General features: G+C 37.7%; 1 protein-coding gene across 2 annotated transcripts in view; it reads left to right on the forward strand.

Moving 5' to 3' along the window:
• PRKG1 (protein kinase cGMP-dependent 1) overlaps positions 1-27,418 on the forward strand; it is an 873,884-nt gene that overhangs the window by 791,105 nt on the left and 55,361 nt on the right. For both annotated transcript variants that reach the window (XM_034425955.3, XM_034425954.3), the window contains exon 10: positions 24,593-24,689. In XM_034425955.3, coding sequence (XP_034281846.1) covers positions 24,593-24,689 — 97 coding nt within the window. The remainder of the gene's footprint in view (positions 1-24,592; positions 24,690-27,418) is intronic.

Raw genomic sequence — 27,418 nt, forward strand, 5'->3', positions numbered from 1 at the left:
AAAAGCTTTAGAAATCCAAATCATGATTTAGATGCAAAATTCATGTTTGCATGGTTCTTAAAAACAAAGCAAAAATAAAAACATTTCATTCTTCTGATCCATGTGGGTTCTGAGCTATCTAGAACTTTGAATCAGATAAAATGTTAAGTAAAATCAATACGAGGTGTGGGATTGTAAATGTAACTGCAGTTCAAACCATGACATCTGCTAAATTGCAGTCTTAAAATAGGATGTGGGAAGGGCTAAAGTCATTCAAGGTGCTTAGATGATATCACCATGTCCCGGACTCTTGCAAGGGCAAGAGGGCGGAAGAGGCAAGCATAGAGTAACTGATTCTTTACATAAAATCCAGCTATCCAATACTTTGTAGGCTACTCATAGAAACAATGTTCACAGTCCTTAAATCCTCTTATTTATTTTTCCTTCTTTTTCCTTTCTTTATCTTATGCAAAAACATTCAGAAGAACTCCAAACCATGTATTATATTTTGTGGCTCTCAATTGGCCTAACAAGTACAGGTAGTCTTTGACTTATGACCAAAATTGAGCTCCAGATTTATGTTGTTAAGCAAGATGGTTGTTAAATGAGTTTTGCTTTATTTTATGACTTTTCTTGCCCCAATTGTTAAGGGAATCACTGCAGTTGTTAAGTTAGTAACATGGTTGTTAAGAGCATCTGGCTTCCCCATTGATTTTGCTTGTCAGAAGGTTACAAAGGATGAGATCACATGACCTCAGAAAACTGTAACTATCATAAATATGAGCCAGTTGCCAAGCATCTGAATTTTTATCACGTGATCAAGGGGATACTGCATTGGTCTTGTGAAAAACGGTCTTAAGTCACTTTGTAAGTTGTAAATTGAGGACTAACTTATAATATTATGACTAAATGTGCATTTTAGACTTCGGAACAGGCAAGTCAACTTTTTGCAGGGTAGATGAAGAACTATACTTGACTTCTGATTACAGGTGACAAGCTGTGCTAGGAGGCCAGGACAAATGCTAACGTTTAATTTAAGTCAACTGTAAGATTAAAAAGAAAAATCTGATGGTTTTCCAGGTATTTAATTGTCATACTCTTGCATTACCTTGAAAACCACAATTTGCTGATATCGTTTGGAAAGCTGAAAAAAGCCAAACTTTGGGTTTAGAATATATAAAACAGAAACACAGTTGTGAAGAAAATTACTGCTTTATTTGCCAAGTTTGCAGGAAAAATAAATTTCCAAGTTAATGTGGTATAAAGGCAGAAGATTCTCATATGGAAAGTTGTCTTATTACAAATACTCCCTTGGTAGAAATGGAAGATAACACATGAAAGATTGGATTAATCTTCTCTTAGTGAGAAGTTAACTTAAAAAGAAAAGAACTTTTTAAGGATATTAAGACTCCAAATAAACAGAAGACTTTGTAGCTGAAAAAGTCTGTACTGCACTGCAGACTTTTTTCTCTGGCAAATAAACATGTTCTTTTAAATCTGCATAAACAATAGATCTTATTTTTTAACTTCTTATTTACTTGTTTATTTATTTAACACATTTCTAACCTGCTGCAATAAAGGCAGAATTCAGTGGCTTATGCAGAATATATTTTTAAAAAATATATCCATGGTTCCAGCTTCACAATAAATGCAATTAAAATTAAATATAAAAATGGAAATAATAAAAATAGAAGCCAAGGATGCATTTTAAAATCAGGGGCAGGTGGCTTTTAAGTTCAAATGTGTTCATTTGTTTCTTGCCAAAAGCATAACCGTGCCCAAGTAATAAACATGTAAATGATATAGAGCAAACATGAGCTGCTCTGGTAGATGATGGACAGTACAAGTAGCATGCAGAGTATCCCATCCCCATCTCTAAAATGTCCAAAATTTCATGCGATATGATTGATATGAAATCACTACAAATCCTTTAATAATCAATGCATAATAAATAAGGAAGAACCATAAAAGTTTGTAAAATGTTGGGGCTCATGCATGAGACCACGTGTCCTGCCAATACTCTTATGGAAACCATGGAAATTTGCATGGTGATGTCTCTGACTTGTAATTTTGGCAAATGTTTTAAGTCATGCAAAATAATTTAATAGCATCTGGCATTAAAAATGTTGCTGACTCCCAAACATAGGCCACCAGGAAAAGAATCAGGCAACAAAAAACAAAATACCCTTATTATCTCTGAGCTCTGTATACAATGTTAAAAGGCTCTTTCCATAGATGTCCTGCAACATTATCTTCTTCTGTGTAATGGATGATACTGTAATGGATGGCATGAGAAGTATGGTGATCTTCCAATGGATAATAAATTTGACCACTTAAAAAGAAGGGTCAAATTTGTACTAAAGTAAAGGTTAATGTTCCCCTCGCACATATGTGCTAGTCATTCCTGACTCTAGGGGGTGATGCTCATCTCTTGTTTCAAAGCCAAAGAGCCAGCGCTGTCCGAAGACATCTCTGTGGTCATGTGGTCAGCATGACTAAACACCAAAGGCGCACAGAATGCTGTTACCTTCCCACCAAAGGTCCCTATTTTTCTACTTGCATTTTTTACGTGCTTTCGAACTGCTAGGTTGGCAGAAGCTGGGACAAGTAATGGAGCTCACCCCGTTACGTGGCATTAGGGATTCAAACCGCTGAGTTGCCGACCTTTTGATTGACAAGCTCAGCGTCTTAGCCACTGAGCCACCACTTAATACATATCAATAAGCAAGTTATCTTTGATACAGAAGTGTGGTGTCAAAGAGTCTGATCTTTATGTGCAATCTTAAATGATGTGAAAGTAATATTTAGGGATTTACTTCAGAACCTTAAGGTACTTTCATTGCCTTAAGTTAAACGTATTTTAAAGAAATGTAATCCCATTCTATGATGTACTAGGGTTGTTTACCCACAGACTCCAATATTTAAAAGTATTTTATATAGTATTATCAAAGCAAGCATTAGAGAAAGTTGACTGAATTCTTATGCTGCTTAGCATACATTATGTTGTTTGCTATGCTGAAAAAAATGCTAATTTATATACTTTAAGTACTTAAAATACTTAATAGAGTGGTGCAGTGGTTAGAATACAGTATTGCAGGCTGACTCTGCTCACTGACCAGCTCAAGGTTGACTCAGCCTTCCATCCTTTCAAGGTCGGTAAAATGAGGACCCAGATTATTGGGGGCAATGTGCAAATAATGCTTGCATTGTAAACCACCCAGAGAGTGCTGTAAAGCACTATGAAGCGGTATATAAGTCTAAGTGCTGTTGCTATTTTATTAAATCAAGCAATTGATCCATATATGCAGGTATTCACAATAATAATTGGAAATAGAATTTAGATGTCACTTAGTCCAACTTAGTCCCATATGGTTTGGTATCCAGCTTCTTTTTTACATGTCTCCAATGAAGAAGAGTCTACCACTTCCTAAGGAAGTCGGTTCCACCCTGGAACAATTCTTAACTTTAGGAATGATTTCCTAAAGTCCCCAGAAAAAATAGTATCATTGCAATTTAAGCCCCCTGTTTCATATCCCACATTCTATACTCATACATTTGATTTTTTTTTCCAGAACCGCAGGTGTTCTGTGGTTTATGTCAATTTTTCCTCTTGTCCTACATAGTATTTACTATTCTTCCCCATCATTCACAGATTTCATAGTCATGTTTTCTACTCCCCCCCCATCAAGTTATTTATAAATAGAAAAGAATATAGAATAGAATACTTTATTGTCACTTTGAATGTACGCTAATCGGCATACATTAAAATGAAATTACGTTGCATACAGCTCTCAAAAGGTCTCCACCTCTAATATAAACATAAATATGACAAGATAGATGATAGATAGATAGATAGATAGATAGATAGATAGATAGATGATAGATAGATAGATAGATAGATAGATAGATAGATAGATAGATAGACAGACAGACAGACAGGCAGACAGATAAAAATTTATAAATATATTAGTACAGGGATAGGATTGAACGCTGTGTATGACATTTATCATCTCTATCCTGTTCTAGCCTGCCAGCGGAGCTGGTGGCAGACTCAGACAGTGAGGAGATTAGAAAGGAACATGGGCCAGTCCTGGAGTCTGGGGAAGGCTATGATGAGTGCTCTGTGTCGGAAGCAGACATGGGGCCAGGGTTGTCTGACAGTTGTCAGCTGCCTTCGGAGTCGGACATCAGTGGGGCAGAAGAGCAGCTAGAGCCTGTTCCCAGTGTGCGTGTGCGCAAAGCTACCAGGAGAAGGGAACAGCTAAGGAACAAGGGTCAACTTGGGAGTAAAGCCACAGGTGGTCAGTGAATGGCCCCTCCCATAGAGAATAAAGAGAGTGAAAGGAGAGGGGAGTTTGCAGGAGACAATTAGTTCGCTTAATCAGTTCATGACTCTCAGAGACTCCTTGCCAAGTTTTGAAGATATCGGCCTGGCAGCTCTCCAAGCCAGATAAGGTCTGTGACTGTAAATTCTCCCTTGAAAGACTTTGCTGGATGTGAATGAGAGGAATTCACAGTAACTTAATAAAAAGGGTTTTTTGTCAGGACAGGGAGTCTGCTTCATGCTCTTGGGAAGCTTAGGTCAGAACATATCCATTTTCTCAGACCCATTGAGCTATAGTATACTACATTAAAACTGTTGTGTCCACATTGGTATAGATTCTAAGCAGTGGTATCATGATGATGCAAAATGACAATATGAATGTGATCATTTTATACTTGCATCTCTATATCTAACACAAATCCATGCATTGTGGCATCATCAGACGTGCATTTCCCTTTCTAAACTAGTGCTTTGCAATGGCCTGGAACAAAACCAGAGTACAACTCTTCAAACATGAAAGCAATTCCATGTTTTTTTCATGCTTGTACTAGATAAATACACATATATTTATCTAGCGCAAGCTAGATTATGTATCTATGTATGTATGCAGCTGCTTTAATAAATTGAATAATTTGCTTTGGGTGATCTTCCTTGCACTGTGTGATGCATCTCTTTTGCATTGTACTAGTTCTTGTTACTGTAAATAATTGTAATGATTTTAAACTGTATCCATTTAACTTTACTAAATTGTCGTATGTGTGTGTTCAAAAGTTAATTTATTCACAAAATCACATTTAGTTTCATTTTAGATGAAGATGAGAGCATTTTTTTAAAAAAACTGTCAAATTTTTCTGGGGAAAAAAAAAGCTGTTGTGTTGCCAGCGATGGGAGCTGTTGGTTCAGCCAAAGTAACTAATTTATGTATCGGATAAAATGAAGCCATATGTAAAAATAACTCAATTATGTTTGCATCTGTTCCCCTAAAAACATCCAAATGAGTCTTCAATAGCTTACTTCTTACTTAAGAAGCTCTGTTAACGCCAGTAATACCCGAGAGTAGCGATTACTGTGGTGGGCTGCTGCCGGTTCGGACCGGTTTGGGCGAAATGGTAGTTCCGACAATCAGCTGGCCCCACCAGAGGTGGGTTTCAGCAGTTTCTGACCAGTTCTGGAGAACCGGTAGAGGAAATTTTGAGTAGTTCAGAGAACCGGTAATAAAAATTCTGACTGGCTCTGCCCCCATCTAATCTCTGCCTCTCAAGTCCCAGTTGATCGGGAGGAAATGGGGATTTTGCAGTAATCTTCCCCTGGATTGGGGAGGGAATGGGGTTTTTACAGTATCCTTCCCCTGCCACACCCACCAACCATGCCACACCCACCAAGCCACGCCCACAGCACCAGTAGTAAAAAAAAAATTGAAACCCACCACTGGGCCCCACCCATCTGCACCCACCCTATCCTGTCCTATATTTCCTTCTTTCTGGCTTAGCTGATTCGCGCAGCACAGCTGATTTCTGCGTTTCTGCTGTTCTACTTTCCAGGGCTGCCTTAGAAGGTAAGCAGCTGAGATTCAAATTGCTGTATTTTGAACGCTGCGTGCAAGTGCGTTAGGCGTGCGCGCGTGCAAAGCGCATGCTCACAGAACCACTTGTTAAACTAGTTGCAGCCCACCACTGAGCGATTAGCTCCAAGATTGTATTCTTAATCTGTATTTGTGGAGGTTAAAATTTTCAGATTGATTGCATATTAGCAGCTCTACGCTGAAATTAAATATATACAGCATTTAACTGGGGTGTACACTTAATGGTGCAGATTGAGCAATATGGCAAATGAAGATCCACACAGTGGTTATGGATGCCATGGCTGGTTGTGACTCTTTAAAGCAGCTGGGTCTTTTTCCAGGATTGCATGGATGCTCTTTTGCATTTCCAAAACACATTTTAGGGATCAGATCCATGGCATTTCCCAGTCCTATTGGATTTGCATTGCAAGAAATGTTTTCTCAAAAATTACGCTCTGCATGTGTAATTTGCACAGCTGCCAAAAAGCTATTGTCTATAAATTAGGCCTGCACCAAATGATTATTAATATGCTTACTTTGATGGGTACTGAATACGAATAGTCAATATTTGCTTTGAAATCTGCATATTTATTACCACCAAACAACTGCTGCAGAAATGTTTGCCTAACTGCTTTTTTTCTCCCCGTGGTTTGGTGTCCAATCTCTTCCCCCCCCCCCCCGTTTTTTTCCCATTTTATTTCTCTTGGTACTTCATTTGATTCGGCAAAGCAATTGATATGAGTTTGTTTACTGACATACGAGACGTCATAACAGTAGGCTTTTCATCCCTATACTGGCAAACCCCCAAAAAGTCAGCCAAGCCAATCTTAGAAAATGCAGTTCAAACAAGGCAGGGTGCTAGCACTGAAAACAGCGACATCCCAAACGGAAACAGAAGCTGGCACTGGAGGAATGGGAAGGCTGTATCATAAAGACTAGGAAAAGCATTTGGAATGAAATAATATAGCTTTGAGTCAGCCAACCTTAAAATAAATAAATCTGGTGGCCTGAACCATCCTCTCTCAGTCTTGAGGAGTTTCTGTTTTCTTCCATGAACAGGAAAAAAAAGTGTAATATTAAACCCACAGTGTTGCTTGACTTCTTCCTGTGGAGAAATATGGATTTATGACAGATTAACCAAGAATTGTACAGGTTTAATCAAGCCCTAATCAAGCTGTTGTGGCTCTGATGCAAATGTCACAGCCTTCAGCTACAATCAATGGTGGGAATATTTGCAAGATGTCGTGACATATCAGGGTCATGTATGACTGCATTATTCGAGCGTTTCGTTTTAAATAAGTGGGTACTAGTATTGCAGGAATGCTACTCTTTATCTTCAATAAATAACTGTTTTGGGGGGTTTACCTCCTGCTCAAATTTGCCAGCGTGTTGCTTATTTGCATTTTAATGTTTTATGAAACATAAGATTGTCAAGTTGGTCCTGTTCGTTTGGATTTTACAAATTCCCTAGTTCATCTCAGTTTCCATGGAAACTTGAATTCATGTGACAACAAGAGAATAAAGACAAGAAGACAGCTCTTCAAGGATATAAATAATCTCAGTATTCCATGGATTATATACCTGTCAGAAACAATGAAAGGACTAATATTTTCAGCTGTGTGTTTACTTGAACTTAAAATTGCAACATCGGGAGAGAAACCACAAAAGCGGCAAGGGCTAATGTCACAAGTCTGTTTTTGTTAATAATCTATACTCTTAAATTCAGACACTGTCTTAAACGTTGGATGAATATCTAAGGTGCTTGGAAATAGAAAAATGATATAAATTGATGTTACAAGCTGTCCCAGCTTTAATTAAATTAAGAGCCTCTGTACTATCCTAAATAGTAATCTAGGAGTTGCTAGAATTCTGTTGTGCAACTTTTCCCCTGATATTTATTTTAATTATAAATTGAAAATTGAAGTTTTATGGGAGGCAGTGCTCAGTGTAACTACTTTGGTCTTGAACTTTGACTTACTCGTGCATATGGCAAGGATGACCCTCTGCCTTAATATTAATGTCCTGGATGTCCTTTAGCCCAGGGATCTCCAACCATGGCAATTTTAAGCCTGGCGGACTTCAACTCCCAGAATTCCCCAGCCATCTTTAGCCTATTCTGATAAATGAAACTATATAGTAGTTCTTTTCTAATTATTACTTGTTTTTGTCTGTCTCTCATGCTATTTGTTTTCAATTCATTTGACATATTGTTCTGCATTATTTTCAACTGTGCTCTTGATGTCTTTAGCTTTACGTACAATTATATTTTTTTTTACTTTTTTCAATTCAATTAAAATGTAAAAACTGTCATGGAGCATTTTTCTTCGTTATTTTCTCCTTTAGAAGCAGATGTCTAATAGACAATAAGGAAGATAGATTTGCTTAGCAAAGTTCCTCAGCAATGAAATTGTATCTTGAAATAAAATTTGTATTATTCATCATTTGTTACCAGATACAATTGCATAATCTTTGGAGGTAGTCAAAGCTTTATAACTTTCAAGACAGAAAGCAAAATTAAGCCAAATGTGGAATATTTTGCATTTCACAGTGTTGACTAAAAGGATCTTATCTTATGGGTTGAGATGATTATTTTAAATGACCCTCCCTGTTATATTGTTACTGTATGTAATAGTTGGTAAGACCATTTTATTTGTTAGTTGTTTGATGTTTTCCTCTTTTCTTAAGAGGATTTTTAAATTATTAGCACAGAGTGACTAACCTACTATACTTATTCAGGCTAAACCAGGAATGACAAGCTTTGCCGTGGTGGCGCAGTGATTAGAATGTAGTATTGCAGACTAATTCTGCCAATTGCCAGCAGTTCGATCCTGACCTGCTCAAGGTTTACTCAGCCTTCCATCTTTCCGAGGTCAGTAAAATGAGAACCCAGATTGCTGGGGGCAATACGCTGACTGTGTAAACCACTTAGGGCTGTAAAGCACTATGAAGTGGTATGTAAGTCTAAGTGCTATTGCTACTGCTATAGTGCACCTGTCTTTTAGGATTACCAATTATCTAGAAAAAAATATTTCTGATTGGTATTGGAAAAACTGGGCAGGGATTCTTCCCCCCCCCCCCCCAACTTCCTTAGTCCTATGAACTGTGGAGCAAATAACCATCTGTTGAAGTTGAAAAGATTAATATTTTGCTTATGCCAAATCTGTTCTCGACCATAGTTTCTTACTAGTTCTTTGCATATCCATGAATCTGTGCAGATATAAAGTGCCAAGGAGAATTGATTTGTGGCTAGGGATATTCTATGGAGCACAAACCCCACTAATTCGATAAGCTTCTGTAACTTCCTATAAGCATCATGTGAAGGCTTGGATTGATCAAAACCATGATGGTATATGAGAAATCAATATCTACTGACAACTATGGGATATGTATGATTGCAGCTTGGAATATAAAAGCAGTAATTCACAAAAATATGAATGAAATAAAAGAAGATAAAATAGGCTGTGTGATTATGGCCTCTTCCTCTTGACCACATTAATTTTTCTCTATTCCTTCAAGTCTTAGTAGTACAGTGATCTAAAGCACCCTGTTATTAAGACCAGCTGCCTGCAATTACTGCAGGTTCGAATCTCACCAGACTCAAGGTTGACTCAGACTTCCATCCTTTCTAAGATAGGTAAATTGAGGACCCAGTTGTGGGGGCAATAAGCTGACTTTGTATAAATATACAAAAGGATGAAGGCTATTGCTTAGCACATTGTAAGCCGCCCTGAGTCTCCGGAGAGGGGCGGCATATAAATCAAATTATAGGAGCCAGACAGAAGCACTGTAATTTAACACCAGCTGTCTGCAATTAAAAGTAAGATGGAATCTTGCCAGGCTCAAGGTTGACTCAGCCTTCCATCCTTTCTAAGGTAGGTAAATTGAGGACCCAGTTTGTGGGGGCAATAAGCTGACTTTGTATAAATATACAAAAGGATGAAGGCTATTGCTTAACGCACTGTAAGCCGCCCTGAGTCTCCGGAGAAGGGCGGCATATAAATCAATTTTTTTTAAAAAAAAAAAGTCAAGAAAAAAAAAACCCAAATCAAGATAAATTGGATGCAATCTGTAATTTAACTTTGTTAAATAAGGCCAGACAAGGTGACTACCCTTAAACAATGAAATACAGGGTAGTTTTTGGGACAGTGATTGCTCAGTTCCCTGTTGTTCTTTCCTCTCTCACCCAGAATCACATACCAATGGGGAAAACAGTTACCAGCTGCTACCCAGGAAGTGTGGTGGGGCAGGGCTGAAGGTCAGCATGTGTTTCCCATAAGTTCCTATTATTTCTTTACCCTTTATTTTTAGTATTCACTGTGTACTTCTAACATGATCGTTGGACTTCCAGATGGTAAAAATCCTAATTCCAGATAACTTCTAAATATAGAAGGACTGACTGACAGTAATTTTGAAAGCCTTTCTAAAATTATTGCAATATGATCTAAGTGGGTCTGCCCTCCAGAAGCTACAATCGGTCCAGAATGTGGCAGCGTGACTAGTTATGGGTGCTTCTTTTCAGGCCCTTATGAATAGATGTTGCTATTCTGCAAACTGCAGAAATCTCTAAGCGATTTACTAAATGCTAAACGCTATTGCTATTTTATGAGACTCAAGCAATATGCCTTCTCAGTGATGGCCCCTATCTTATGGAACAACTTTCCTGTCAACATATTCCTGACACCTACTGACCTAAAGAAAGGCTGGTAGGACCTGGTTCTTTTGGATGAGGTTGTCATTTCTATTTGAATTGCCATTTCAATGATGATGATGATGATGACGATTAGTTTATAAATAGTGGTTGTCTCTTCTTTATCTTAGATTCTGTTGAATTGTCTGTAAGCTATTCAGAATCACTTAGGTAAAATTGGGCAGCCCTACAAATGTTTTAGGTAAATAAACAGTTCACGGGTGCCAAACCCATGGCATCATGTTGCCATCACATGACATTTCACAACGTTTTTCCCCTTCGTGGAGCTGGAGTGAGCTTGGCTGCACATGACGCATCCAGCCCATGGGGCACCAGTTTGACACCCCTGAAATAGTAATCCCAACAAAGACTTCAATTTCCAGAATTCCCAGGAACAATCATACTGGCAGGGAAATTCTGGAAATCCACTTATCTGAAAATTGACAAGGTGGGAACACACAGTCTATATGAATATTATAATAGGCTTATATTCTGCAATAGGCAGAAAACAGAGGTATCCTAGTGGTTGTCTACATTGGAATAGTTGAACTGTAATCCTGCTCTTATGTTTTGCTACAAATGCCATTTCATAGTATCATTTTCAAAATTTAATCTATTGTGGGAGAATACGGTGTTACACATTTCAGTACCACTAAAGAAAGAGCAGCTGTATGCTTTTGTGATGTAGCGTGCAGTATAGTCAAACTTTTCAAGCCATGTCCCAGCTGTACCTTGTAGAAATTGAAATTAATTTCGAAGAACTATTTCTCGTAATAGGGAACATTAAGAGGAAGTATCAATTATCAGTATATCCATTTAATGAAATTTAATTTGTCAACCTTGGCAAATTGAGGATATCTGGATTTCAACTCCCAGAATTTTCAAACAGGGAACTCTGGGAATTGAAGTTCAATTCTTAAAGTTGCCAAGGTTGGGGAGCATTGCATTCAAAGTCCCAAAGGTGCTTTTTCAAGAGGCAACTGGACTTTCTGGTTTTTCTTTGAAGACATTTCGCTTCTTATCCAAGAAGCTGCTTCAGCTCTCTTCACAGCTGAATCTCCATAGACATTGCATTCAAAGAAAGAATATAGAAAAGAATTTGATCCTCAAATGAAAAACAACTATAAGATTAAAAGTTATTCCAAACTATGTCTTTGGTTAAGTCCCCTCCAACATCAAAGATAATGGGAATGTCAAAAAATATCTACCTTTTCTTCACGAATACCAGAAATATTTCAATGTGCTTCATGAGAAGCAGTGACATATTTCCCACACAAGGTGCAAAATGTAGCTTATATCTTTTTAAAAGAAAGAAAACATGTTATAACATACAGTGTTATAACTAAAATCTTCCTGTAACTGAAATCAAAGACAGTATATGTTCCCAAATATTTTTAAACTGCTTCTATGTAGATTTTGCTGTTGTTCCTGCGTTCACTTTTTACATTTTTTTAGAGTTTTATTATTGCATTGTTTGTTTAAATAAAATATATAATTCAATATTTCGGGAGCACAGACTGAAGATGTAAAACTTGGAAACAATAGAATTTGATCTCTATGTTTAAAACGGAAAAGTTCTACTTTTTAAAATTGGTTTTAAAATTGGTTGAATTATTTACATATTATTATTATTATCATCATCCTTAAAATGAAAATATATCAGTTGGACTGAATTTGCAGGAAGGCTTGTATTTTCTTTCTAAAAATCTGGAACACGTTTGCCCCCAAGTGGAAGTTTAGAAAAATACTAAACCCAGGGTGGTTGTTACAAGGCAGCTTTCTAAAAAAAACAAACATTCAAACATATTTCAAAAGCATTATCTTACAATATTAGCAACTATGTTTTATTTTATATCAGTTATTACTGGCCCTCATTTATTTTATGCTATTGCCTTATATGTGGATCAAGAATGCCAATCTTTATATATCAACAGTGGATATTTTTGCCCAATTTTAAATGGATTAAAAAATGATGGGGATTTTTTTTTTGGCCTCCTGCATTCTGAACTTTAAAAGGAAAACTAAGCCTTCGCCTGCCTATAAGCTACTTAAGAAGAAACCTGCATTACACAGAATTTATCCTTCAATTACTCAAATCCTAATTGCTCTGCTTGCAAGCAAACCTCCTAGTGGTTTTAAACAAACCCAGTACTAATTTAGAAACATAACTTTTTTTAATTTTTAAAATCCTGTTTCTAAGGCAGCTTCTCTGCAGTGTGAATCAATATAGTAAATGGGAGATGGGCCCTAGCCTAGTCTTGGAAGCTTGAAAAGAAAGAAAAAAGAAGGGAAGTTGTAAGAGATATTTTACTAGAAGAGTACTCCATTCTTCTGCTCGAAATAAAATTCCCAGGCTTGAAATTTTAGGTCTGGATAGCCTCGAATTACGCCATCTATGTTTCAACCTATGCTTAGTTCATAAGATTATTTACCAAAAAATCCTACCTGTAAATGAGTACTTTAATTTCAACCCTTGTGTAATAACACAAGGGCTATCAAGAGATTCAAACTCAATGTAATTCGCTCTAATCTTGATTGTAGGAAATATGACTTCTGCAATAGAGTAGTAAATGGAACACTCTACCTGATCCTGTTGTTAGTCTTGCTAATCCCTATACCTTTTACCTTAAATTGTCTACCGTTGACCTTTCATGTTTCTTAAGAGGTCTCTAATGGGGCGTGCATAAGCGCACCAGTATGCCCACCGTCCCTGTCCTACTGTCTCCATTTATATGTAATCATTCTATGTGTTTATGGCTATGTTTTGCCTATTTATATCCTTTTATTTGTGCCAATTTTTTTGTCATGTGTCCATCTATATTGTTACTTGTTTCCTTGTACTTGTTGATAGATAGATAGATAGATAGATAGATAGATAGATAGATAGATAGATGGATGGATGGATGGAGGGAGGGAGGGAGGGAGGGAGGGAGGGAGAGAGAGAGAGAGAGAGATAACAGGTTGAACTTTACAAGGGCTATATGCAGTTGCTTCCTTGTTAGTGATGGTTCTTAGCAGTGCTATAATATTTGATTCAGCAGGTTTTCTAGTTTATAGATCCTCATCATGTAAGGATGTGTTTTCCCTTGCTTTTAACTTCTTTCTGTTTCAAAGTTGCAAAGAACACTTCCTAAAACTGATCCGTCATCAGTCAAAGAATAGGACCAGAGGTGGTATTCAGCCGGTTCGGACTGGTTCGCCCGAACCAGTAGCGGAAATCGCGGGTGGGCCTGCCCTCCTACACCCCACCCCGCCCTGGCTCTCTGCCATCCTATTTAAGCATGTTTTTGAGCCTGGGCGCATACGTGGAAGGCGTGCGTGTGAGCAAAGTGCATGTGCGAAAGGCCGGCGCATGTGCAGAAGGCAGGGACGCGTGCGAACTGGGCACGCGCACATGAAGCGAGCGTGCGCACATGCGGTGAACCAATAGTAACATAATGTGCAACCCACCGCTGAATAGGACCGGTTTCTTTTCCCTGAGTATTAATAACATTTTTTCCCTGGATGCAATGGTTGCGATCTATTAATTCTTGTGTATTTTCCTTCAGTGAAATAGTCCTTAGATAATTGGCAATAAATGAAGTTGTATTCTCTATCCAGAGGGGTGGAAAGGCTTCTTGCAAATACTTTTTATATCAACAGAGGAAGTTAGTTTTTCTAACCATAATGCCTTTTCCCCACGAAAACAGACGGTACTTATCCTCAGCATTATTTTACATTCTCAAGAAAATTGCTTCTCTGCATCATTAGACTATAATTATAAGGTTTTGTTTTGTTTCTTTAAAAAAAAAAAACTGTCCCTTCCTTGGTTATTGGGTAGGAAAGCAGAGAAGGAACATCTTAAATGACAATAATCATTTTCTTTTTCATCCATACTTATGTGGCTTTCCTGTATGGAAATTATTGCTTTTAAAGATCCATTTTTATGAAATGGATAAAGCATCTCATCCAGAGAAATAGCAAAACACAAACTTAGCAGTACAGTTTAGTGTCAGCGATTCTCAAACTGTTTTTTTTTTCCTTACCCAAAACCACTTGTCAGAAAGTTCTTTTTACCCAATGTAGCAGAGGTGGGTTCTACTTACCTCCACTACCAGTTTGCAACGGGAGCTTCTGCGCATGTGCAGATCATTCATGATGACATCCGGGTGGGTGGGCGGAGCCTCCCACCACCATTACTACTGGTTCGCAAGAACCAGACCGAACCGGGAGCAACCCACCACTGCTATGTAGGTAAAATGCTTTTAAGTCAATTTAAATGTCTATGTTGTGACTGGGTTGTAATGGGTTTGTATGTCTTTGCCTAAAGAAAAGACACTTTTAGCCAATTTTGGATAATTTACCCACATTTGGGAAACATGGTTTAAAGCAACAGGTGATGTCAAATCAAGAAAATGTACTTACTGTATCTTTCGGAGTATAAGATGCACCGGACTATAAGACGCACCTACCTTTTTTGGTGAGGAAAACAAGAAAAAGAAATCTGCCTCTGCCTCTGCCTCCCAGCAATTTTGCCTCGTTGCAGCAAATAGCAAACAGCCTGCTTTACTTTCATTTTCATTTTCAGCATAGCTTGTTTAGCACAAGGAAAAAAAAAATCTGCTCCAGCATTTTACCTCCTTGCAGCAAGCAGAGAGGCCTGCGCAAAACAGCTGAGAGCAAAACAGCTGAGAGTCGGGAGGCCAATCCAATCAACTTGTGCTAATTAGGCTGTGCTAAAGCTGAAACGCGCTGTTTCTTCTTGCTGCTTGCTACAAGGAGGTAACTGCTGGGAGGCAGAGGCCAAAGGGTGGGGGCCAGTGGATGGGTGGGGCTACATTCGGTTTACATGATGCACCTAAATTTTCACCCCCTTTTAGAGGGGAAAAAGATGCATCTTATGCTCCGTACTTATGCTGAATACGGTATATATTTTCAATGTTGGGAAATATATTTGAATTATACATTCAAATAAATATTTTTGAGTTTTGTGATAAATTGGATAATCAAGGAGAAAGAATACAATAGTATTATTTAGGCTAGAAAGTGGGAGACCGAGAATTCTGGTCCTGTCTTAACCATGAAAGGTTACCCTTACCATGAAGGATAACCTTGCATTAGTCATTCTCTCTCAGCGCAACTCACTTCACAGGATTGTTGTTGTGAGGAAAATAAAAGGAGAAAGTGTGTTGGATATGTTCACCATCTTGAGTTATTTGTAAAAATGATTGTCATACTGATGGGGCCCTTTTTCTGGATAAGTATAGACCATTAACCTGTTTTTGATAGTACACAATCAAAGATGGTGTAGGAAAATTTATATTGGTTGGAAAATAAAATCAGTCTTCATCAGATATCATTATTTAAATGTAGCCACCTTGAATTTTAAACTTGTGTAACCTCTATTCCCAGGTTAGACTGCTCCAGTCCATCTTCTATGAATTCTGTATACTTATTAACAAAGTTGTTCCACCTGATTTTAAAGGGAATTTTTTGAACCTGAAATAGTATGAATGTTACTATTCCAAAGGAAGCATTCTAAGCAACCCAATATAATTTGTTCCCCACTGCCATTTCAATCAATATATAATTATTAACGTGAAAAGCAGGACAAATAAACATGTAGCAGGCTTTTAGGTTATGCCTCACAGGCAGATTGTATGTGATTTTTTTTTTGTCTTCAATTTTTTACCTCTTCTTAAAAAGACAAAAAAGGAGCAATTAAGTTATTCAGCAGAGCATTTCTGTTGCTGTGGTAAACATCCAGTTATGCAAGCAATGTCATTTTTCAGTCTCCAGCCTAGAGACAAGGGACCCATCAAGTATTTACATGCTTAGATGATCAGATTTTTAACTTCATGGCCTCTAATTAACAACGCACAACACAGTTATGTGCTTGTGAGACTTGATAAAGGGATAGGAAAGTTTTAAGAATACAGTTGTCCAATTAGGTGCTCCAATTTAGAAAAAAAAATATTATAATTTTCATGCAGCTGCTTTGGTTTTTCATTTTGTAAAATATTTGAATTTGTTCAATTCATTAAATTGATTTGGATGCTATTATACAACCATACACACACATGCAAGCAATCACCACTTAAACTTATATACCACTTCATAGTGCTTTTACAGCCCGCTCTAAGCAGTTTTACAGAGTCAGCCTATTGCCCCTCATTTTACCCACCTCGGAAGGATGGAAGGCTGAGTCAACCTTGAACCGGTGAGATTTGAACTGCCAAACTGCAGCTAGCAGTCAGCTGAAGTAGCTGCAGTACTGCACTCTAACCACTGCGCCACCTCGGCTCTTATAGATGAACTCTATAAATCTATAAATGAACGCAAAAAAGCTACTGAAGATTAACACACATCATTAGATGCCATTCCTTTTCTGATGCTATTATGACAGGTGAGTGTAGTTTTCTAGAAGACTACAGAATGATACAGGAAATATATTTAATTTCAATAAAAAGCATTTGTGTAAAAAACGTAGGGCTTAGAAGGGACTCTGAAAAATGAATTATTTGGGCTTCCTTACATTTTCTGTCATCATCTTACAGACAGATATTTAGGAAGGCCATGTAAAGATCCATAAATCTCACTGGTAACATAGACGTCAATTTTCCAAGAATGCTTGGACAGCTTTGTGGCATAAAATAGCTTCTATGCCAAAGTTATAAACTGGTAAGTAAGAATAATGACAAATATTAAAATGATAGGGGCCATTGCAGCTTTCAGATCTGCTTCTTGTATACAGTTGAAAGCCTTAGTAAATATTCATTGGTTGGATCCAAATTAACCGTGCTTAGAAGATCTATTGAAGTCAATGGAAATTATTGGCCATAACATATTTTCCATTTATTCTAATGGATATTGATTATTTCGTCTAGGAGATGCTTTTGGCTTTTGGGATCTGCCTTGGCATGGCTGATGATGTATGTTTTAGTCTTATGCTAGTGTTGCATTTTTAGGATTTGAAAACAGTAGGTTAAGGTATTTAATTTTGCCTTAAACTGTCTCTTCCCATTCTCTAAACCACCTGTGCACCTTTTCTTCTTCAACTGTGGCATTGGTTGAAATCACAGAATCTTTAGAGGTTTTGATTGGCAGATCATACAGAATCAATAACATTAAACTCTATTTATGCTGTGCCTTTTTCAAAGTTGTCTGACACTAAAATATTTTTTAAAAGATCAATTAATTAGCCACTTTGGTTAAGTGATTTTAAGGCACCAGGCGAGAAACCAGGAGTTCTAGTTCTGCTTTAGGCATGAAAACCGTCTGGGTGACTGGGCCAATTTCTGTCTCTCAGCCCAACTCACATCATACCATTGCTGTTGTGGAGAAAATAGGAGGAAGAAGGAGTGTTACGTACGTTTGCCACCTTGAATTATTTATTAAAACATAATAAAGGTAGGAAATAAATAAATAAATTTTAATTATTCATTTATTCAGTTTTGATGCTACCCAGTTACAACTGACATTGTGTTGTTAATGTATCTAACAAGTGTTTTATTTATTTATTTTGTTATTTTATTTGTCAAGCATGTGTTTTATGACAGATACAAGTGTAAACATAATTATAAATACATGAAAAGGATATGAATAAAAGAAAACATTAGAACAGGGACGGTAGGCACGCTGGTGCACTTATGCACGCCCCTTACTCAACATTTCTTTTTTGTTTGTCAGTCTTTCCTTCCTCCAACTTTGAATGCCTCATTTTATTAACATCAAAGGATAGCCTCTATTTAACCTCAGTATCAGGACACAATTATTTTCCTTTTTTCATATATATCTCTCTCCACCCCGCCCCCCCTCTTTTCGCACTCACTCACTCACACACACAGAAAGAGAGGAGGGGAGGAAATTCTAATACAATAATTGCCTTATAGCTAGGTAGTATCAGTCCATTGACAGAATATTTTCTCTTCTGGAGAGGCTTCATGAGTGGAAAGAACTTAGCAATTCGAAAGCACATAAAAAATGCAAGTAGAAAAATAGGGACCACCTTTAGTGGGAAGGTAACAGTGTTACGTGCACCTTTGGCGTTTAGTCATGCTGGCCACATGACCAAAGAGACGTCTTCGGCTTTGAAATGGAGATGAGCACTGCCCCCTAGAGTTGGGAACGACTAGCAGATATGTGCAAGGGGAACCTTTACCTTTACCGTTTTACTTATTTGCTACTGCTTTTCACAACTGGAATTATTCATGGGGTGTGAACAAAATATGGTCCTTTCTAGGCATGGATAGCGAACCTAGTCAAGGATATTTTGTGACCACAGAGAACTTCTAAGACTTTCACTTTCGTTGTTGTTGTTGAACCAGTGGCTGTTTATCTCCAATGTGATACACAGCAAGGTATCAAGAAAGTAGTTAGTTGTGATAAAGCTTTCCTAATGGGATGCCACTACAATAATGAAAGATTCAATCTTTATTTAATTATGTTTTGGCTTTTGACCCTAAAGGGATAAAAAATGAGCAGACAGGCTACAGTGTGAAAAATCCAAATCTATGCCTGCAACATTATCTACACAATCCCCCATACAAATGTTTGCATAAAATTGGAATTTATAATATGATGGAAGGGGAGGATTTATAAAAATCATACACTGTAATCTCATTTAATTTTCATCCTGGTCCAAGCATTGGGTGGAGGGGGTGTGATCACCCAAAAAGTTGTGCATTCAAATACTAAACCGGTGGCTTTTTCTATTAATAGCCCGAAGATAAGATTCTGTCGGAGAAAGAATATAGAGATGGGACAGCTAATATCGGCTGCGACAGAGCTCAAAACCGGATTAGTAATTATAGCAAATAAATGTGACAGTTGTGACACTGCAGTTAGAAATAACACAGTATCACAGATGGTAAGAAATAACAAGGGGAATCATAATAATAAAAGCCGTAAAATTGATACTGGCCCTTTAGGACATCTAGCCCAACCCTCTTCTCAGTGCAGGACCAAAAATCAAAGAAGCCACAACAGATGGGTGAATGGGAAACCATCACCTCTGGATAACTGAGAACGAATCTCGATATTAGGAAGGGGTTTTTCCTTAATATCCAATCAGAACTTGCTGCCTTTGTAGAGTTTAGTTTCTAATCCCTGGTGATCCTTGTATTTCTCTGGACCTGTTCTATCTTGTTTGATTTTTTTTTTAATGGTAGTTGTTATAGAGTGCAGTGCTTAAGGTGGGACCTGACCAGTGCAGGATAAAGCAAAACAACTGCTTCCTTTGAGCTGGAAACTATTCTAAAGACAATGGAGTTGCAAGTTACAGAACCTTAGGACTGAATGGTTCTTTGGAGGTCTTCTGCTCCAACTTTATATCGAGGGCAGGAATTCCTGACCATTCCAAACAAATGGGAGTCCATTTGAGTTTGGATCCCCCTTTGTAACTTCTACTCATTGTCTTATTCTTGGTAGGATTACAGATTTAGCTTTCTCTTCTTTAGGCTACAGATACACAGATGTACAATTGCTCATAAGAGTTATGCACTTAGCCTTTCACCATTTTTGTTGCTTATCTTTGCACTTCTTAGTTTCCTTATAATGTGGTGATCAGAACAGGACACAGTATTCCAGATACTGTTTGGCCAGTGCAGCTTAGGGCAGGACTATAACTTCTCATGATTTCAATGCTATAAGTCTCTTGATGCAGCCAATGTTGCATTACGTTTTTGCAACTGCAGCAAGCTGGTGGAACACGCTTAATTTCTCTTAATCCTACTGCCAAGCCAGGTACTTCCTATTATATACCTGTGCATCTACCATTGCAGATTCAGTGGTGGGATTCAAGTAATTTAACAACTGGTTCTCTACCCTAATGATTTCTTCCAACAACCAGTTTGCCAAACTGCTCAGAAAGTTAACAACCGGTTCTCCCGAAGTGGTGCGAACTGGCTGCATCCCACCACTGTGCAGAATCCTATATTTCTCACCACTGAACTGCATTTTATTGGGAAAGTCCATTGTTCCATACTGTCAAGACCTTTTTGAAACCTGAAATTGCGTTATGTTGCCTTCAGAATTTGATGAACATCCTTTTCTAGTCTGTGACGTTATGAAAACGTTGGCCGCTTTTGGAGCCATGTCATTTATCTGACTCAAATTCAGCACATCTTATTGAATTGGTTACTACTTTATTTTTATTTTTACTTCCCTAAAGAATTCCCCCATCTCCATTTGATTTGTTTCCTAAGTTAAACCCTCACTCTTAATTTTCCTTCTTTTGTTTTCAGTAATTTTTTCTATCTTATTATTTTAAAGATTATTGCTGTCTTCTAGAGTATTAGCCATTGATAAAACAATAAAATAGATTTAGGCATATCACCGCTCTTGACTATGTTTCAAGCTTGTAGCCCTATGTTCTTTACAATTCAGGTTAAAGAGATTTGTGAATTGATATTCCATTTGATAGCTGTTTAGTTGTCTAAACCTTTAAGATGCACATCTTGACAAGAACAAAATAATCAATAAGCAGCAATGTGAAACAAGGTTATTCTATGAACTAGGACAGGCTCAACCCTGATTAACCTCCAAAATGAGATGCAGCAGAACAGCCATGAGTATAAGGTTATTGAAAGGCTGCAGAAGAAAACCCAGAACTGAACTGTTATTATTATTTTTTTTTACCAGATCTTTTAAACAGTGCCCCTGCCGTAATTCCTTGCTTTGTTTCTCTTTGTGGTCCATTTTCCAAAAATTTTCTCTGCTGTCCCCACAGGGTCAAAATTAAACAACTTCTACCCTTCTAATTAGCATAGCAGTCAACGCGAACCAGAGCTTCCAAATTATGACCCAATAGTTCCATTTTGGCACTGTTGTGGGCTCATAAAGTTTAGGAGAATAATGGGAGCAGCACAAGCAGCAACCATCACACGTTCTAGGACAGGGGGGTGTCAAACTGGAATTCTTTGAGGGCCAGATCAGCATTGTAGTTCTCTGCTGGCTAGCTGGGGGGGGATGGGATGGACGCCTCCTGCAGCACCCTGAAGGCCAAAATGGGGTGCGGGGGTGCGAGTGAGGACCCTCGTGCCCCATTTTCAGCCTGGGTAGCCTCCTGCAGCACTCTGCTGGCTAAAACGGGGTGGGGGGCCTTGTCCAGGGGTGAAATGCTCCCGGTTCGGACCGGCTCGGGCGAGTAGGTAGCGATGATGGCCGGTGGTTCAGAGAACCGGTAGCAATGGCAACCCGAGGCTCTGCCCACCCGCCCAGTCATCATTACTTCCTGCTTTTACTTCCAGAGAACCAGTAGTAAAAAAATGCTTTAAAAGTTTTTTAAAAAGTTCCGACGATCAGCTGAGCGATGCATGACCATGGGAACTTTTTCAGCATTACCAGGTCAGGAAACAGGTTTCCAAAGTAATAATGGAACATATTTTATTGATGTGGGCTGTAGGAACAGAATCTTGAAAGCCTAAAAATAATTTTAGAGAATTAATAGTTAGAGGGGTTCCGTTTTCTTTTTCTGCTCTGAAATCATGTTTTGCTAACAGCTCTCCATGGTTTCTCCAAGGTCACTTCTATTATTCTCTATACTTGGTTAGGAACATGGGTCATTTGTTTGTTTGTTTGTTTTTCTTTATTTCCTCTTTTTTCCCTTTTACTTAGCCTTTTAGTTATTTAATTTAATTGTAGCTGTTTAGGAGACTCAGATCCAGCAAATTCACTGTATTCTCTATGTTTTTCTCAGAAGACCTTTCTGATGTTGTGGCTAAATGTGTCTTTTGAGATCCTTACTAAGCCCATTGCAGGAGAATTTAATACTGCAGTAAATCCAGTTCACTATGATGTCACTTTTGGAATTTTCTAGGCCAGATACCCCAAGAGGTCAGAAGCAAAAACAGCATTACTTTCCAAGGGATCAAATCCCAGGTTTTTGCTAAAAAGGTCAACTTTGCTAATCAACATCCTGATTACCAAACCTTTGAGCATCTTTCTCAGATTTAACAGCACAGAATAATGACCCTCTCTCAACCCATTTGCATATCAGAAGATTGTTGACTTACAAGAAATAGAAGAAACCTGCACCCCTAACAGGCATCTAAAACAGACTTTGTGGACTCTTATGCCCCATAGAAGGCATCTGTCTTCTATAGGGCCACTTTATCATCCTACATATCCTTCTTTATTAAAAACCAGACATTTAAGTCATGTCACAATCAAAGTGTCTTTTAGCAGAAAGGTGCAAGTATCAGCAACCAGTTTTACATAGTTGTGTATAGTTGTCTGAATGATAGATCCCACTTTCAGGGACTTTGGTGTATATTTCTCTATGGAATGTCCTTTCTTTGCTGTTAGGAAATTATACATTGGATTAATTGTGAAGTTCCATTTTGTAAAGTGAAAATGGGACATCCTGCTCATTCAGGCACCAATTTAATGGGGAAGAGGAGAAAAAAAATGTATTGGGTCCCTTTCAGTACCATCAACCAGTTGTACATAGTTATATATATTCTTTCTCTACCCATGTATTGTCAAATGTTCTTTATTTAAGGTCTTCTCCTTACTTATTCTAAAACTGGGAAGAGCTCTCTCTTCTTACAGGAAACTACCTCAAAAAGTTCTAGCCCTACCACCAGAGCTTCTTGTTAGGAGATACCTTCTATGACAGGGGTGTCAAACTCGTGGCCCACGGGCCAGATGCTTCACACACTGGCCACGCCCACTCCCATTTTAGCGAAGGAGGGAAAGTTGCGATACGTTACGTGATGACAACATGATGCACCCCTGTTCGGGGTGTCATATTTCCATAGTAGAAAATTAATCTTCACAATAAGAGCATTGAGATTTCAAGATGAATACAGAAGGACTCAAGTATTCTGTATTCATAAACTATATTCATCCCAACCACCTTTAGAGACCCAGGAGATTTGTGTTTATAAACTTTTTTTTTTTTTTTAGATAAAACACAAACACTTTTATTTTTTAAAGCAAAGCGCTTGTTAAAAATCCTACCAGCGAGAATGATAGAAAAATACATCTACATTACTTTGGAATAATGGAGCTAAGAGTCCGTAGACCAAGAACTTGTCATTGCTTTTTCACTTCATTGCCGCCCCTTGGTTACACCTGCTAATCTTATGAATAGCCGGTTTCAAAATAATGAAAAAGCATTCTCTTTCTACGTGCATTTCGGAACACTCAGTTCAGGTATCGTTAGAAAAATTGTTCATGTGTTATGCTTTCCCCCTTCCTCACCCAAGATATTTCCCATATCGAAGTTCAGTGAGTAGATGGAACGTCCTCCTCAGTTTACCCTCATTGCCTTTCTAAAAATATAATAATCCCTAGCAAGACACTATTTTAAGAGATTCATATTTGAGGGGTAGATCCATGGGAGGCTTATTTTTGGCATGTCTGCATGTGTCATTTACAGATGGCTTGCATAGTTAGCACTGTATACATTTTTATTCAGAGCTACTTCACACAGTCTAAAGGGAACGCTTCAGGATTTAAGGACCACAAGTTTAAAAATGTAGGGTATAGGAAAACGTTCTTTTAGGAACAGTAGTGTGTGCCTGAAATAATTTCATTCAGAGGGCCGTATTCTTAGCTTATTGGATCTGATTTGATAAGACCTGGCTGAGATATTTTCTCCAGGGACCTTAATGATCTTGCCACTTTCAATAAACATTCATAGAAATTCTGGCAGCTCGTGCAGAAGGGGAACTCGTATAAAAGACTTTTACCTTCACAAAATACTAAAAAAAAAATGAAAAAATGAAAAAATCTTCACCAGAAGACTAAAAGAAACTGTCAAGATGTGAAATTCAATCAATACGTGCAATTGAATTATAACACAAAATGATCACGTTACAGATATGCTGTCCAGGCATTTGGTTCTTTCGTTCTGAAAAAAACAAAGAGAGAAATCATTAGATTTAGAATGTGAATTTGGGACCAATGGGTGAGAAAACAAAGACTTTTTAAAAACGAAGATGGAAATTAAGGTGGTATCTTCCAGTCAACGCGTACTTCATTTTGGAACAGAATTGCATAGCGCTCATGTCTACACCTCTAAGAAATTTCCATTTTTTCACATTAAAAAATCCAGATACGAAGCCGAAGCTGCCTTCTTCGCCAACCTGAAGCTGTCTGACTTCAATATTATTGACACTCTTGGAGTTGGAGGTTTTGGCAGAGTTGAACTGGTAAGTAACATTTTTTTTATTATTATTTCTAAGCATGCAAAATCTGTGTAGGATTTTTATTTTACTTTTCTTTTTATTTATTTTTTTGGTTTTGCTCACTTGAGGTAAATACTGCTTCCCATTACAGAACAAAAGATAAATATTATAAAGAGAGGTTAATAAAGCTATCAGCCACTGCAGAACTTTCTATTTAACTTTAAACAATAGTACATAAAAACAAAACTGGAAAAAAAAGCCTGTAACTGGTATGCAATTTCTAGTATGCTTTTATATTATTATTATTATTATTATTATTATTATTATTATTATTATTATTAATAATAATAATAATAATAATAATAATAATAATAATAAAATTAGAAGAGACATGGCTCAAGCAATATATTAAAACAAGGATTCCTATGGGTTCTGATAGAATTTAAGAGGATGTCTGATTAGATAGACAGATGATAGGTGGAAGATAGATAGATAGATAGATAGATAGATAGATAGATAGATAGATAGATAGATAATAGATAGACAGACAGACAGAGAGACAATTTTTTTATTAATACTATTTGCTTTGTTCTTGATCTTTACAACTAAATTCAAAATGCATTTACAATTTGCAAAGGAATTATGAAATAAATGACAATATTTTAGTGAACTTTTAACTTACGGTTTCAGTTTTGCATATTCTGTTTTTAAACTATTTATTTCATCTGTTTACCTGGTGGATATAAAGATATACATTTTGTTAAATATACTGAATACGATCTATAGAGGTAATGTAAATACAATTATGTTGAGCTATATGTAGCCAAAAGCAGAGAAGGAAAATATCAACAATCAAAATGTAGTTTTCTTGCTAAACCAAGCCCTTTGGCAATATAAATATATGTTAAGAGAATGTGAAATGTAGCTGAGTAACTGTTTGTGCAATTATGTAAACCCACTGACTGACATCAGTTAAGAGGACTCCCGGAATATGACACCAGCCAGACTTAAGGAAACCCTATTAAGTAAAGGGATATCCTTTCCATAAAAGTAGCACAAGTAAGCATGCCTAACATTAACCAATTCAACAAGTGAGATAATTGTAAACATATAATTTATAAACATGTAATGTGAGATCATTGTAAACATATAATTTATAAACATGCAGTGCAACCCCATTGTTATAATTTAAGTTTAGCTGCGTTTCATGAAATTAACTCGGCAATGATTCTGGTCAAAGTACAAGTTGAAATCAACCATAGTACCTAAAGCAAAACAGAAAGACCATAAACATAATAGGGAGGGGGGAGCCGAGGCGGCACAGTGGTTAGAATGCAGTACTGCAGGCTACTTCTGCTGAGTGCCAACTACCTGCAATTTGGCAGTTCAGATCTCACCAGGCTCAAGGTTGACTCAGCCCTCCATCCTTCTGAGGTCGGTAAAATGAGGACTCAAATTGTTGGGGCCAATATGCTGACTCTGTAAACTGCTTAGAGAGGGCTGGAAAGCACTGGAAAGTGGTATATAAGTCTAAGTGCTACTGCTAAGTGCTATACATCACAGCTAACTGATATACTCTAATAACTTCTGGATGGACATGTCCTAACCTATCATAGAGCTATGGGAAATGCCAAGTTTTCAAGGTTGATATATAGGATCCTCAAGGATATCAAGAATCATGGGGTTGGGCAGTTCAAATGTCTGGGGAGATACTGCTCTGAAGAGCAAACATCAACAAAGGAGGCACGCTTCCTAAATCCCATTAGATAGTATTCTTGAAAGTTGGGAGAGGAAGCATGCCCACTGTAGCTGATCTTAGGGGATGGGCAGAAACAGTGGAAAGATGCTAGTCCCTTGGACAGCCTATGCCATTGGGGGCTTTGAAGGTAAGAACCAGCACTTTGAATTGTACCCAGAATCTCAATAGTAAGCAGTGCGACTCATGTAGCAGAGGAGTTACATGACTGCCCTAAAGTGTAGCCATAATTGTATAACCACTGCATTCTAGACCACTGTCCATCCAAGCCATATTTAACCCAAAATTTCACCTACTCATCAATTTTAATTAGATAGATAGATAGATAGATAGATAGATAGATAGATAGATAGACAGACAGATAGATAGATAGATAGATAGATATAAAGTTTATTGTCATTGTACGTATATACACAGTATACCCATACAACGAAATTCACATAACACCCAGAGAGCAAGCCCAACACACATGACAATCTCCAGACCCCCACCCACCAAAAATTCCCCACCCCTAAACCACCCAAGCATCCACACAGCAGACATAGATAGATAGATAGATAGATAGATAGATAGATAGATAGATAGATAGATAGATAGATATAAAGTTTATTGTCATTGTACGTATATACACAGTATACCCATACAACGAAATTCACATAACACCCAGAGAGCAAGCCCAACACACATGACAATCTCCAGACCCCCACCCACCAAAAATTCCCCACCCCTAAACCACCCAAGCATCCACACAGCAGACATAGATAGATAGATAGATAGATAGATAGATAGATAGATAGACAGACAGACAGACAGACAGACAGACAGACAGACAGACAGACAGACAGACAGACAGACAATAGACAAAGAGAGAAAGTGTGTGTGTATGTATGTGAGAGAGAGAGGGAGGGAGGGAGAGAGGGGGGGAGAGAAAGGGAGAGAGAGACTATCTAGGATTGAATGGGAGGTGAGCGTTTTCGTCAGTAAGCCACTACATCTC

Source organism: Pantherophis guttatus, chromosome 6 (assembly GCF_059756535.1).
Source record: "Pantherophis guttatus breed Tessera chromosome 6, ASM5975653v1, whole genome shotgun sequence".
NCBI lineage: Eukaryota > Metazoa > Chordata > Lepidosauria > Squamata > Colubridae > Pantherophis > Pantherophis guttatus.